The sequence below is a fragment of the Strix aluco genome, chromosome 1, assembly GCF_031877795.1.
Source record: "Strix aluco isolate bStrAlu1 chromosome 1, bStrAlu1.hap1, whole genome shotgun sequence".
Taxonomy (NCBI): Eukaryota; Metazoa; Chordata; class Aves; order Strigiformes; family Strigidae; genus Strix; species Strix aluco.
The window spans coordinates 118,853,004-118,868,676 of NC_133931.1; the positions used below are offsets into that span (position 1 = coordinate 118,853,004).

The 15,673-nt window shown below is 37.2% G+C and overlaps 1 protein-coding gene across 16 annotated transcripts in view; it reads left to right on the top strand.

The window, feature by feature from the left end:
- The window catches only part of PARD3 (par-3 family cell polarity regulator), a 457,172-nt gene that overhangs the window by 216,818 nt on the left and 224,681 nt on the right, over positions 1 to 15,673 (top strand). For all 16 annotated transcript variants that reach the window (XR_012624146.1, XM_074832438.1, XM_074832496.1 and 13 more), the window contains one exon: positions 15,422 to 15,513. Coding sequence is in view for 15 of the 16 variants with exons in the window: in XM_074832438.1 (XP_074688539.1) it covers positions 15,422 to 15,513 (92 nt within the window). In the remaining variant the exon portion in view is untranslated. The remainder of the gene's footprint in view (positions 1 to 15,421; positions 15,514 to 15,673) is intronic.

The following is a 15,673-nucleotide window of genomic DNA, read 5'->3' on the forward strand; positions in this document are numbered from 1 at the left end:
GACTTTTTCCATGATTCTTCCCTTTTAGGTTTAGACTAGATTGCATTTCTCAGAATGCATTATCTTATATTTATTTAAGTTTCAATTTCCTCAGTCACCAGGCTTTTCAGTCCACCAGTGTGATATATATATATATCTGGAAACTCTCACAAAGCTCATTGATCATGTTTTAAAAGATTGTTTTAAACCTAAGTTGCATTTCACTGGCAAATTTCGTCACTTTAACTTGCTCTTCTATATTATTAATTCTTTAGGTAATGTTATCTTGCTGTCAGTCCCTTAGGAACATATTAGCTTTTCTGTTTTAAAGATCATTTTAATATTCTTTTGTTTCTGTGAGTGTATACACTCCTGTTCTTTTTCTCTGTTCTTTATTGCCTTCAACCTGGTTGTATGTAGAGAAGGACAAGTGTGTTTCATTAATTTTAAGGATTCCTCTTCCTACACTGTCTATAACACATGTGTGCAAGATATTTCTTCTAAGTTTTGTTCCTTCAGGTGTTATTTTAATGAAATCAGACTGCAAAAAGGTTATAACTATTAATATTAAGGAGCTATTCTGAGCCTGTAAGTAGCTGAGGATAGACCACAAAAAAAAGATCAGGGAACCAGCTGATTTTAGTAAATGAAAATTCACAGGTTTTAAACTCATCTGTTTGTTTCTCCCCATGTTTTCTCCAAATCATATCATTCTGTGAGAACACAATGGGCTTTATTAATTTCAGTGAGAAACCACAGCCTTTGTCACAGAATTTTCTAATTTTCTGTTTTTAAACTGGCCTTGCCTTTATACTGCATTGGTTCTTAATTATAAGATATAGTGACCTTTATCTTATTTCAAAGGTTCATTCTCTAGTCTCTTCAAAGTTAGTGTTCTGTGATGATAAAGCAGATTTTTTTTCTCTCTGTCCCATTGAGTCAGGAGTATTGGTATGCCAGTATTGTCCTTTCTCAAATTTGCTGGCATTTGAGGAAGTACAAAATACACTTCAGTCCTAATGACATCAGACCTAACTTCCCAAGGATGAGCGAAAAGCATGTTGGCAAATTACTCGAGTTCTCTATTGTAGCGGCTCTTGTGCTGTGCTCTGAAATAGCCAGAGCTGGCCATAACAAGGTATAGAATAGCCCAGCTAGTTAGTCTGAAATTTGGTGTATTCTGTGAAAATGGAAGGAAGTGCCCGAAGAACCTGCCCAGGGATGCAGTGGAAGAAACACTCAGTGAAGTTTGATTTCTGAAGTTGCTTCTTACTTGTTCTTCAGGTTTCTTCAAGCATTTACTTGTTCTTCAGGTTTCTTCAAGCTTTCCTTTTATAGTTTGAAGAAAAAAGCTCCAGAATGGTAGGGTAATAGTGCTTGCTTTCCTCTGGTTCCCTAAAAGTAGTTTTTTTCCAGTTTCAGAAAATAGGTATGGAGAGTTGAGGCAAAATAAACATTTCTTCAAGGAGACCTTACGCTGGGCTATCTTCATTGACTTGGCTAGTTTAGGATTCGAATGTGATTTATGGGAAAATGATAACAGGTTCCTGTACATTTTGAAAGCTTCAACTAGGCTTTATCTAGTTTATAACTGATTAAGTGGCAACTAAGAAAACCTTATGTCAAAATTGGAATGTTTAAATGTGGGGTTTAAGAGTGTCTACCTCCTTTTAATCCTAATTGACACAAGTTTTTCTGGTTCCTTATCAAATCTTGTTCTGAAAAAAATGCTATTGTGAACCCTAAAAGAGTGTTTATGTAGACATCTATGTAGTATAAAGTGCTATAACTTCTTGATGAAGAGAAGCACTTGGGCACATGCCTCTCTAATGTATATATGACTTCTATGCTTTCACCTTTTCTTTGGGGTGGGATGGATGAAGAGGAATTCAACCACAAAATGTGTGGGTTTTTTTCCTTTTGTTTAGGCATCTCAGCTGTTAATGAACTCAGGAAATAACACTTAAAAGCGTTGTTGTGCCTCTGTCTTAATTTAGTCTCCTAAGGAAGGTGGTGGAATTTGAGTAATTTGTAGGAAGTTGTTTAGGTAACTACTTATGTGGTGACAAATGAAGTTCTGCTGTAGATTAGAAACTGGCAGGGAGAAAAACAAATTATGGAAAATAGGTCAGCAGTATACAAGGGCAAGAGGGATTTATTCCTGGGAAGCATGCTCGTTTTGAAAGAGGGTGAGTGCTGAGATGGCAACTTTAGTGAACAAGATGCAATTATTTAGATTAGTTGAAAATAGGTGGAATTTTGAAGAGGCGATAGAAGAGGGATGAGATTGGACATAGAGCAGTGCAAGTTACTGCATGTGTAAATGGGTGCCTTGAACTGTATGCAGAACTGCAGGTGAACAGTAGGTATCCTTTCAAACGACAGTCTGAGGCCACAGTATTAGAGACATTTTAAGTCATCTCTGATGCTGAAAGAAGCAGTCTTGGCCATGCTTTGCTTTCTCCCTTGTGCCTCCCTAAGCTTTTATGAGATTGTTAATTAGACTGAACTGGACCAGCCTGGGAAATGTAACCAATTAAAGTTGTTGTTATTAAACATTAATTTTAATTTAGATCTTTTGTGTAATGATACAAATGCTTGAATAAGCAGGAAGGAGAAGGTGGACAGAGGGATCCAGTGATGAACGTGACCATCTGGGGAGTGGAAAAGATGGGACTGCCTCTTTCAACCAACCACATCTGTGGTTTGTGCTGGCCTTGAAGGATAATGAAACTCCAGGCTGAGGTGTTACTATGGGCAACACAGTGGAAATACAATTGCTTGGAAATACAATAATTGTTTGGAAATACTGCACCTCCATCACATGTGCTGAATTCAGTCCCTATTGCTCTGACTGCTCTGGCAAAAAAGGAAGGGAAAGAATCACAAATGGAAATAAGGTCTCTGAAAAGAAGTTTTAAAAAATTAATTATATTGAGAAGCCTTCTACCTCTTCTGGTGCAACAAATGGCACCAAATGAGTTATTTCTTGAAGTGCCTTCATTTTTGTATAACTTGCAGTTAATTTTTAGAGTGCTTCTGGAGCTGTGGTTCTAACACTTGAGTGATGTCGTACACTTTGTTCCTTGGTACATTCTAGGCAAAGAGGTCTTCTTTGGGCAACGAGGTCTTCTTTGGTGGTCCCTGGATAGCTTAGTGAGGTGGTGGTGGTGGTGATGCAGTTTGACTGTTGATCTGTTTCATCACGTGTCATGTGAGAGTTTTGTGTGTCAGTGAGCAGTGTGCACATACTCGTATGGGCTCGGGACAAAGTGCGCTGAGGGAGCCGGTGCTTTCCTCAGCCTCTCCCCAGCCACCAGCCTCCCAGGGCGATGGGGCCTGTGGTGCTGTCTGCTGCCCTGGATGGGAAATGACTTACTGTCTGCAGTGATGAGTCTAGATGTTTTTTTATGTTTTCAGAAATTTGCTTAGTGTTATTTTATTTTTAAAGTGTTATTTTAGCTTCTGTCCTTCTTGGTTGAGTTCAGGAATACATCTGAGTATTTTACGTTTTTCTGAAAGTAAGGCTCTGTCTATCTTGGAGAGATCACCCAAAACTGAAATCATCTAAAGCTGGAGATGAACCTCAAAAATATGGAAAGAAATCTTTCTGTGCCTCAGTTTCCCCAAATAAAGAATGAATTTGGAGAATAACTTTTAATCTTCTTCCTGAGGGTGCAGTGAAGCTAAAGTCGTTATTGTCCGTGAAGCACTTTTGCCATACTGTGCTGGAGGGCACTACAGAAGTACTGAGTACTATTTATTTTAAATTTGATTTAATGCTTTTGATTAAAAAATTAATAAAATTGTCATAGACCAGATTGTAACCCTGTAGGCACTTGGAATGGAGCATTTGTAAATGAAGCATTTACTGAGAAGTTTGAAATTGTTTTTCATGTTGACTTCAGCAAAACAAATTGAGCAACGAACAATGAAAAATGCTATAGTATTTTCTGTTATTAAAATGGTGAATTTGTTTGGTGCCTAAGGTAAAATCCATGTTGTGCAAAAGACCAAAAAAGAAAATGTTACGGCATAACAGGGAAACTCAATTGAAGCAATTTTAGTGGAGTTTCTCAGTGAAGGATGAGGTGAAAAGCAAAAAGTGGCATGCAACTTCAATTTGATGAAAGAGAAGTAAAAGATAAAACTGCAAAATTATAAAATCTTATTACTCAAACTTTGCACAGAAGCCGAGAGCAGGCTTGGGTGCCTCGTGCCTCTGCAGCGAGGCCAGGTGCCTCACACTGCAGTTGCGGTGCCAGGGCTCCCTTGCGGTTCTTCCTCTGCTGGGACTTGGGGCCAGGACCTTGCCTGGTTTTGTTCTTTTAGGGGAGGAAGAGCCGAAATGGGAGGAACTGACTTTAAGCTATGCAAGTTAGAGACCCCTTAGCTTGGGTGTGTTTGTCCATCTATGTGGTGTGTAACACAGAAGACCTTTAAAATAGATATGTAGGTATTTTTTCATTCCACCAGTAGGAATTTAAATCAGAAAAGTGCTGTATGTTAGCAAATCCAAGCAAATGAGAACCAAAGATAAATCACTGTCTAAATGAGAGGAAACCCATGTACTTTTATTTAAGCAAGATGATAAAATAGCATAGTTATGTTTTTTTTCGTTCTTTAGGTGAAATTAATGGGGTGATTTTTAGGAAAACAAAATCAAAACCTTTGAAAGTTTTGTCTCCTGAGTGAGATGAAATTCAAAGTTAAAGAATACATTCTAACTTTAAACTCCCACCAACATTGGGACTTTTACCTTATTGGAAAAGAGATATTTTAATTAAATTTTTAAAAACTAAATCTTCAATAAGCTTTCTGATGTCATCTCTAAACATTCCTGAGCCATGCCGAGAAAAATATCCAGAATTGAATTTTGTTATTAAGATGCCTGTGTGAGTAAATGATGTTTTGTGTGACGGAGAACAGAGCACTATCCTTTTAGCTTGCTTCTAAATTGACTCTTACATTCAGAACTCAAGGGGATTGAACTGTTTTGTACTGGGCTGAAGCTAGTGCAATCCTCATGTGCTGATACAGATCTGCAAATCAAGCAACAAGGGACTATTTCAGATTAAAAAAGAAAAAAGAAATATATAAGGATAAAAGAGCTATGAGACCTGTTTTAAAATTGCCTAATGACAAATTCAAGTTGCTAAATAAGATGGTTTTTGTATCTAAAAAAAATCCTCAGAAGGATGAAAATCATGGTTTTAGAAAAGGCGAGGTGAATAATAATATATTCAGGAGTGTTACAGGGAAAATGTGAAGTGATTTATGCAGAATTTTCTCCTTTCCTTTGTCTTGATATCAAGGGGAAACTATCTGACTCATCTATAATATACCTCTGCAGAAGTCTTTCAGATCTCTAAACTTATAGGTGGAGGCATGTACATTTGGTTTTCTGGAGGGGAAAAATGTGTGTGTCCCAATTTCATGTATCCACTGTCATTTCTTCAGCTTTAAAAATCACAAAGGACTTAATCACTTCTCTCTCTATTTTTTTTTTTTTTTTTTTTTGTAATGACTATATACACAGTAAGCTAACTTGTCAGATTAGAGGAAAAAGTATTTAAAATTCTGCTGCTCTACATTAGTTACAAGCAGGTGAACTCAGTGTGAATCTATTTATAGGAGAACTAATGGATGTGCTTAACTTGACCTACTTCAGACTACTCAACAGAAAAAACAAACACTGTAGTTGTACCACTGCCATGTTCTTACCTTAAGAAGAAAATTATGTCTTTGCTGCTGTGGCCTTCTAAATACATATGTATATTTAGAAGCATGTATCTCTATATATCTTTATTTCCTAGATGCCATATTAATGCTCCATGTTAGAAGTATATTGTGGGGTTTTTTTCCCTTCCATAAATATCAACGTCTCCATATAAAATAGTTTTTTGTTCTTTGCTGGTCCTGAAATCCCAGATCTGTATAACCTGGAATTGTGGAGTAGGAAGAACCCAGGTTCTTAAAGAAAGCTAGACTTCATTTTGTAAAAATCATTCCTGTTGTGAAATAATTCAAGTAAACCATCTTCTACCAATGCAGGGGTGATTTTCTCTATATATGTAGATATTATATGAGTTAACCAGGGGTGTGGTGGTGGTATATAGACACATATGTGCATGTAAGTTAATGCTATGAAAGGGAAAATAAATGATACATGAAGTCATCGATCAGAAGTGTGTTTGTTATGTGACAAGTGCCGCACTTGTGTTGGCTCACCATGTGGGGGTGTCTCTGTAACTGAGGTAATTCCTGCATTATTCAAGGTAAATGATAAAAGAGCTTGCACAAAACTGGACCTGGCCTTTGCAGGGGAATTTGATTATACATTGATGTGTAATTGTAGCCTTGTTTCAAATATAGCTGATAACTATTTCCATTAAAAATATTTCCCATGACTCTGACATCAAAGTCTGACTTTGAATCTGTATTTAAGATGAACCCTAATATTTGGTTTAGGCTGGCAGATCCTGGTGGTCTGTATGTCAGTCTGAATCATATGACAAGAGTATAAAATTTCAGACATTTGAACATGGAAATAGTCTACAGATAAGCCTTATTTAAAACAAACAAAGAACATAGACTTTTGCCTGTGAAACAGATATATTTTGGATCCTGAGGAAAAACAGAAAGCAGAATAAAAACTGTAACCAGGCAGTTACACAAAGTGAACCCATTTTATTTTTAAAGCAACAATCAATTTGAGGTAATTTGATATAGTTGTGCATGGGTCTGTGAGATAAGTACTACCCTTTGTAATATAATGGACACATCTATAATTTGTTATTGATCAGATCTTCAGAAAGGTCTTTAGATGCTTTGGTTAATACTGAAAGTGTGGCAATCCATGCTTTATATATTTCAAATATTTAGCACGTGAGAGGTTAGTAATTTCTTGTTGCATCTAATCTTGTAGTTGACTTTCTATCACAGCATTGCTTTTTAAAAACTCATTTCAGTGGACTCCCCAACAGGCGGCACTGTTAGCGCTGGGATGCCCGGTCTGGTCATGCCAAACCTTTTCTGGCTGTTCCCATTAGCTGTGGTTGATTTTGCTGATAGGTCGCTCTGTAAGTGAACTGTCTCACAAATTCATTATGTGATGAAACGTCTCGAGTTTTGTAATACTTTGTATCTAATAAAATGTTTAAAAAGTGGTTTACAGACTGTAAGTGTTACCAGGTGATAGGAAAAAGAAGAGGTGAAGCTCATCTGGTATCTTTGAGCAAGAAGAGGCGTTTTGTGGCTCTGCATCCTAAGCTGCTGCTGAGACAATTAAGATCCATTTTAATATTACTGCTCTCAGAGTGATGTATCCAAGTGTCATATCTTTATTTGGTGTTGTAAACATGAAGTAGTATCCCCACATATTAATAGAGAAATGCACTTTTAAGTGATTTTTGCCACTATTGTATAGCAGTCAGTGTGAGAATTAAGAAAGGACCAAATGTCTTAATCTTAAGTCTCTTACAAAGAAATAGATCATCGAGGTGTTCTCAAATTCAGTTCTGCAACAATTTACCCATTTGTCAATGAGAAGAAATTTAGGGGACTGAATTATTGTCATTATAGTATTTTCTAATATGCTGTGAGTATTATGGTGATGCATATTATTTGTGGACTTAGAGCTGTTGCAAGATGGCTGACCATGAAATAGTTGCTGTGCTACAGTAACACTTGAGTCTTCTTTAAAATGTCCCTTAAATATGATCTGGTGGGAACAGCTACATATTTTTGTTATCCATTTGATATTTGCCATCTGTAGAGGAACCTTGATGCATGGATTTGTTACGGTAGCTCTCAGTTTACAGCACACCTCCTCCCTCTGCCTCCCACCTTGGACTGTCAGTAGTCCCAGAGAAGTCCCTGAAATGGTCTGGAGTGGGACGCCCTCAGCCTGGGGAAAACAAATGCAGTTTTCACTCAGACAACAAATACAGACTATAAAATGTGATTACAACACACATTGTGAAATGCTTCAGAATCAGCATTGCTTTAGACATTACTATCGTTTTCTTTCTCTGTTATATCCCTTTTTGTGCTGTTTCCCTTGTATGGGGTTGTTGAGTTGCTTAAGTATTTGCAATTTTTTTTCTTTCCCTTTTTTTTGGTCTCAATATTCTTTCTCTGCTGGTAGGCATAGACCGTTCGGCTACATTAATTAACAAGCATGTTCGATCAACAACAAAAAAACCCTCTGAGTTTTAATGCATTTCATGCTGTTTGTTGGCAAGCTACCACTGTAAGGTCATGTCTGAGATTTTCTTTACTGTAAAGAAGCAGAACCAACAAAATGTCTCAAATTAAATTCACTAGCAAGAAAACCTTTTGTCTAACCTACTAAAACTCTTAAAAAGCTCTTGTACTTTTCAGTGCCGTCTGCAGTGCCTACTGTAAAAAAGAATTAACTGCAGCATCATCTAGTAAAATCTTTTTGAGTGGAAGCTCCATTAAATGGCTGAACAGTATTTGTGTTGCACTCCTGCCGTTAGCCTGGCTAGCTGTGCAACAAAGGTGTGTGCCGCCAAATTGTTACAGAATATATGTGTGTGATTTCAGTTATATATCCCAGGTTGCTGAGACTAAATACTTCAGTAAACCTCTAAACTAATACATGCTACAAAATAATTAAGATACTATAGGACTTGCTCAGGTTTTATTAGTGTTACAAGGCTCTTAATATATGCTTTAAGAAGAGTCATTAGGCATGAAAAAATGGTAGTCAAAGCTGAATGAAGTGTCATATAGGTTTCTCAAAGGAAGGTTGTATCAAATTATATTCATTGGCTATCTGGTGTTCTCCTTTTTGGACAATAGGAAATCAAATACATCTCTCTAAATCTGTAAAAACATTTCTTGTCAAGGCGCTTCACAACAGAAATAGTGCCATCATGAAGCCAACCAGTTTTAAGGCTCAGCTTGATCAGTTTATTAAATGGGAAATAAGAGATGATTGCCTGTGATAGCAGGGGATGAATTTGATATTCATCAGAGACTGGGAAATCCCTTCCATTATGCGCTCCTCTGTGTCTATATGGTATCTATTCACTGATTTCACTGAGCAAGGCAAATTTCATTTTAGAGTAGTGAGGCATATAGAAACTGTATGAATATTGCTATTTCCAACTGTGGGATGACCATCCTGCACAAGGATGTGAATAGCATAGCGATGACTAAGATGTAAGGAGAATATTAACTCATATATTTAAAAGATGTAATTGTTTTTTGGTGGTTTTCTTGGTTTAAGTGGATGATGATTTAATGTAAGGTTTCTCTCCCTCGATTACTGATAATAGCAGTACACCTAGTGTAGGACTGATGTGGATTAAACAAAGCTCTCACCTAATTATTTGTGCATATATATGTGTTCAAGAGGGAGAAACCCTATTTTTATTTATTCAATAACTTTGGTTTTTCCCCATGTGATCTTTGTAACTGCTCTTCAGATTTGATTGAAAATTGCCATTCTCTGGAGATTTGGCCGGTTAATCAAGAAGTGAGAACATTAGCACAAAAGCCTGATGCTGGTATATTTGTGCTAGTTAAGACACAGGAAAATAGGTCCCTTAGGAGCTGTTTCCTATCAAGTCAGATCATACAGAGAGAGAACCTACTTTATCTTGCAAGGACCAAACAAACATTTATAAAACACGGCTGCCAGGAGACTAATAGCAAACACTGTCTCTTCTTCCATAATAATTATAGAGAAATGCAAGAGAATAAAAAGGCAAAGATGAAGGGAAGGGCATATTTTAATAACATAAGTGTTATTTTTGTTGTGTCCCGGCTGGGGAAAAAAATACTGGTGTGCAGTCTTTCAGGAACTTGTTATTGATAATGTGTCCTTCTTTACAGTAAAATCTAAAGGACCTGTTGGACATTATATACTGTTCCTTTCTGTTTGGTATTTACAGTACTTTCACTCACTGTGCTAAAATTAAAAAAAAAAATACTGGAAAACAAACAAGCTTGAATTCTTCCAACACATAGGTGCTGTGTTTTGTGTGACAGGCTTTTATTTGCAGAGGGATGTATGTCTGATGTATTTATCATCTGTTGCTCACACAGGTAGCTCTGCCTGTTTACTGCGATGGTTGCAATTGCTTGCCATTTCAAGGCCCTGCTTTCTGTTGCTAATGCTAGTAAAAATGCTGAAGGTGTTGTATAATGAGAACATCCAGCCTGTGCGAAAATACTTTGTTGCAGTTACTCTGCAGATTAGTAAAAATATGAAAGCAGTTTAATTACGTTTTAAAAGACGGTTCCTTTGTATAGCTCTTGTGTGCTCATGTCAGCCCGTCTTTCTGCTGAGGCTGGATCTCTTGTTCAGTTAACAGCTTCACAGGACAGAAAAAAATTTGGTTTGTGTACAATGCAAACAGATTTACTACAATTTACAGCTAAATTTTCCAGACTTTCTCTTTTCATTCAATACATGAAATCTTGGAGTGTGCTTTCCCAGACGAGGGCTCCGCCATGGGACTGAGCCAGCTCCGATGCCGGCTTGTGCTTGCTGTGAGATGGGGCCAGGCACCAGTACCCTGGCTGTCTTGCCTTTCCATAATTTGCTTCCCAGCACTCGGACAAGGTGGAGGATTAAGCTCTCTAAATTGAGTGTAAGTCAACAGCAAAGTCAGGGCTGGAAGGTGTAGGTTTGGGTGTAGCTGGTGTTGGAGGTGCAGGTAGAGACACGAGAGGAATGAATTTAACACTGTGGGTTGCAGAAGTGAACAAGGAAAATATGCAGAAGAGAGGTCGGTGGTGAGACCTTAACACAGCTCCATGCACACATGTATTACAATAAACTTTACTTACAGCTTCGCTTTCTTGAATTTAATTTGGATTTACTAGATAGTTGCTGTTTACGCAATAAGTGACCGGTCAGGTTTTTGTCTCTTGTATTGGTCAGTGTAGCAGACCTTGCCGTGGAGTGTTCAAGTCATTTGAAAGCAGAATCACTCTCTCTCATACAACCATTAATGTTAAAATACCCACTTTCTGAACAATAATGAAATAATTATTATATTCCCCTGAATTGAAAAAAAACCACACCCAAGCCAGATACTTTTACTCTCATTTTTTTCAGTTATTGGTAGAATGGAGATGCTGCTATTGAATTTGAGAGATGGGATTAAGTGTTCAGAGAAGACAGATTTATACATAACCCATTTCCCATTGTGTCTGGCTGAAATAGATTGTAATCAGCACTTTCTCAGACCAGGCACCTAGAAATAAAGATTGCACAAATGAAACATGTAGCAATTCAAGTGACTGCACTAACTTTGTTCTGACTCCCTGGCTGTTACTGAATTTTCTGCAGGTGATTGTCAAGAGATGAGGGAATGTGAAGAAGTTCTGCTTATGTTTTTGGGGAGTTCATTGGAAGTGTATTGAACAGCAGAGATGAGTGGGAAAGTGCTTCTTTGAGGATGAAGTAGTGACTGGTAGTAATTGTGGATTAATCAGAGGCAGGAGCTGATATTTCAGTAATGAAAGTCCAGTAAGATAGGGAAGGCATGGCTGATTTTGAGCTTTGGAAATGACACAAGGCAGTCTTCACTCCAGAATATCTGAGAAAATATAATTAAAGGGTTCATATATATTTAATAAGGTTCTGTTGGCAAGTGTACTGTGAACATTTCTTAACTCTGAGGATTTTGTAATCCTAAAAGGTGATAGGGGAATTTTCTTCAAAAATACAAATCAAATTGGCAGCTTTTCATATGTATTTCATTAATGCTCTGCAGGTGAACTGTGAAATAGATCTCTATAGGCAGAACTGCTAGCACTAATAATCTATTTTGAACGGTAAGATAATTTTTCAGTTTTTCAGTCATTCATTTTATTGCAGAACTTAGAACAATAAGTAGTTGTTTTGTTTTGTTTTTTAGAACAACAGCATTTTAATTTTTGCAAGAATCTGCTATTGTGTACCTGTGCACAAACTTGACTCTTACAAGACACAGGAGTTCTGTACAGATACATTTAAAAGTAAGAATAACTCTTTGAAATCCCTAATTCTCTTTACCTAACTAAAACAAATGTCAAGAAGTTTCCTTTCTGTTTGATGCCATTGTTCAAAGCTGTCATTATATTGTTTAATCTCGGTACTAGTAGCCTAAATACATGACAGGTGGCATGAATGTTTATGGAAAATTACATCCGTGTCTGGTGGCACAGCGAGGCTCAGGTGAGAAGCCCTGGCTGAGTCATCTCAGAAAAAGGGAGTTGGGGGAATTTTACACTGAACACATCAGGGTATGTAGAAGAGGTGCTTTAAATTTTTCTCTGTGCTGTAAAAATGAAATGAACTTTAAATTACTCTATTTCAATTTTGGGAAAAAAATACCATTCTGTCTTTAGTGGCTGTACATTAAAAGTTGTATCTTTTGATATAGCAGGAATTGGAATTTTTATAGAGAAAAGAAACCTTACAAGTTTGGGAGTTTGCTCAAATCAGTTATTTCTGAGAAGTATCTGCAATAATATCTGTCTTGGTTCTCGGAAGTTTTCTTGCTCTTCTGAATGTCCTTTTCCTCATTTTACCTCATGATAGCATGTCCAGGTGGAATTTGCTTTTCAGAAGAAAACTACTTTCCAAATAAAGAAATAATTGCTTGATGCAGAGATTTTCACAGCTAGTTGCTTTTCTTAGTAAATCAGAATTTTAAGTCAAATCCCTCTGCAGGTGTCCAATTTTTCTCTCCGTTCACTTCAATGTAAATTAAAATCTGTGTTATTTTGAGAAGAAAAGAGAGCCTGATTACTATAATATTAAAGATTTTTAAAAGGACACATCATACATCTGTTGATTATGGCAGTAGTGCTTTTGTTAGGGTTGTGATTCCTCCTCTAAGCACCTATTTACAGGCACATGCATGTTTTTGATACAGATCTGTCTGCTGTCCGGTAAAAGCCAGACAGAGGCATGTGGGAGCTGCTGTTTCTTAATTGCTTGGATAACTGACAGTGAGTCTGATTCCAAAACTTGCTGTGTTTATAATTCTTAATAGAAAAGGCACAAAAAGTAGGTGTGATGGTACCAGATAGCATCTGTTTTACGTAGCTTTTGGTTTGCAGTTTCTGATGTGTTTCATCCTAATATTAAAAGATATGGTATAGGCAGGAGGCAGTTAAATTGTCTGTTGCCTTCATCCTGGCTGCTCTTGGGGTTAGGCTGGGGGATGCTCCTTCCCTTGGCAGAATAACCCTCTTGTCCACCAGGTGGGACAGAAGGAAAGAAAATGGGATGTGCAACAAGTGGAGAGGCTTAAGTGTGAGCTGACATTAGGAGGCTTTAGGAATGAGAGCAACGATACTATCAGGGCTAGAAAGTGGTGGAAAAGAAGGTTTTCCACAAGGATTTACCTCAAGTCTTGCATGGCAGACTGTATCCCAGGAGGGCACTGAAAGTGGGTCTATCAAGAGCAAGTCTGAAGGACTGCTGCAAAGACTGAGTGGGGCCAGGGGAGTTTTGTTTAGACTTACTTTAAACTAGTCAAGGGAAAAAACTTGTGGGACTGAAAGATGGTAAAGTGTAGGACCCAAGTGGTGCTAAGTGAATGATGCTTACATTGTGTGTATATAGATGTCTGCTAAAATGACACAGCATAAAGCCGGACATTTATTTGTTAGCAGAGGCATATCTACTAATAGATAGGATGCTATTTCAGTCTCTTCTTAGATGTGTATACACTTTTTGTATGTCTGCTTGAAAAGACCACACATGGAAAATTGCCAAAAACATTGCATTAATAAAGTCGCATTCATTTGTGATGACCTTTTGTCATAGCTGAGATTCACAATTGTGTTTCATCAGCAGCTCTGATTTCAGACTTGCAGGTAATAGCTTCAGTGAAATGTAAAGACTTACCTAGTTTTCTAGAATCACCAGCGTCCCTAACTTCAAAACAAGAAACTCATGGCAATAGTGATCTGCAAGATGCTGTATGAAACAAGATGGAACACTTCTTTTTAATGTGAAACAACTCCAAATGTTCTGATTTTCCTATATATACCTTTTTGCATGTAACTTTAGAATTGTCATGGAGATTTGAATAGTTATTTTTAAACTTCATGCAGTGGTACATATAGAACTTCAGCTGAAATCAGTAAATACAGTAAACACTAACTTATATTTATGAATTATATGGATTATCCTTCATATTGGTTTTATAAGCAACTTCTACTATATGGAAAATATTTTATTTTGAGTTCTTGTTTACATTCATAATGCAGTTCTAGGCAGGTTCAAGATGCTGGTTAACCTTTGAAATGTATTACTTGCCTAGTGCTTAGCAGAGATAGATGACAAAGAAGTGCATATTAAAGCCTCTCAAAACACAGGATCATCAATCTTCAAGTAGCTTGGCTTCATGCAGCGTCCTGTTATATAGGATGCACAAGGCGTATCTACAGCCTATGGAAGCTTGATGCATCCAGCCTCCTGCTTTTGCAGATTCTCGGTGGAAATGTCAATTGGACATTACCAACTGCCTCTGCCTGCCTTTAATATCTCTTCAATAATTTAATATGTTGTCTGACTCTGTGTGCTAAACTCATAGCCTATCACTTATTATTTTACTGACCTAGTGGCTCTGGCTCTAGAATCCAAGTCCGTGTTTGAAACCTACAGTTCACACTTCATAATATTTTCTGTTTGGTCACATGGGTAATTAAAAGCATAAGCTTCTAATGAGTAACGCAGGTATAAGAATGATTTTAGATCTTCTTACTGGTAGCCCTTGAATTACCTTGATGTAAATTTGAAAGTACAGCATTCACAACTTTGACATTAAAATTATACATTTGGTGAATAATGTATGTACTTTTTGGAAAGCCAAATTAAAAATAAAATCAATCGGTTAGTGTTAGAGCCTCACATAACTCTTTGATGTCAGCCTTTTCTGGCATGCTATTAATAAAGGCCTGTGATAAAATGTTAAAGGAGGTCTTGGTACTTTATGGAATTATACAAGCTGCATTTTCTTTTACTGTTTTTAACTCTTTGCAAATGAGCCTCGGTGAGCTGCCTTGTGTGTTTGAGTCCTCAGTAACCTGTCCAGAGAGAGCTAGGAAGGAGTTTGCCTGAACACTGCTGACTGTCAGCTGATTGTGTGCTTTTACTTGTCTACTTTTGAAAAAGATGCTGACTGAGATAACTTCTGTAGTGTTGCTTTTATAACTGTAGTAAAATTATGATAGAAAACTGACTAAATTATAAATATAATTACAAAAATGCATAAAGTGACAGAAGACAACTTACAACAGTTTCAGACAGCAGCAGAAGAGATTTTTGTAATTGTAGAAGGACACATTTCCACTGTACATGTGATAACCCCAATAATCTGAAAATGGTAAAATGGCATTATTAGAATGAGTTAACCTATTAAACCTAGGTTTAAATGATTTTTTTTCTTTTAATATCTAGGATGAAGATCGAACAGAGGAGGACAACAGCAGAGTTGAGCCTGTTGGACATGCAGACACTGGTTTGGAGAACGCTACCAGTTTTTCCCTGGAGTAAGTTACAGGCGGACCACATTGTTTTAATGATGAGTCTTGAGACCCAACATAGACTAGCAAAAAACTCAGAATAGTATGAGTGATCCTGCTCTTAAAACAGTGGGGCAGTCTTTTTTAGGTCATGTGTCATTTTGTTTTTGAACAATTTGCTTCGTGG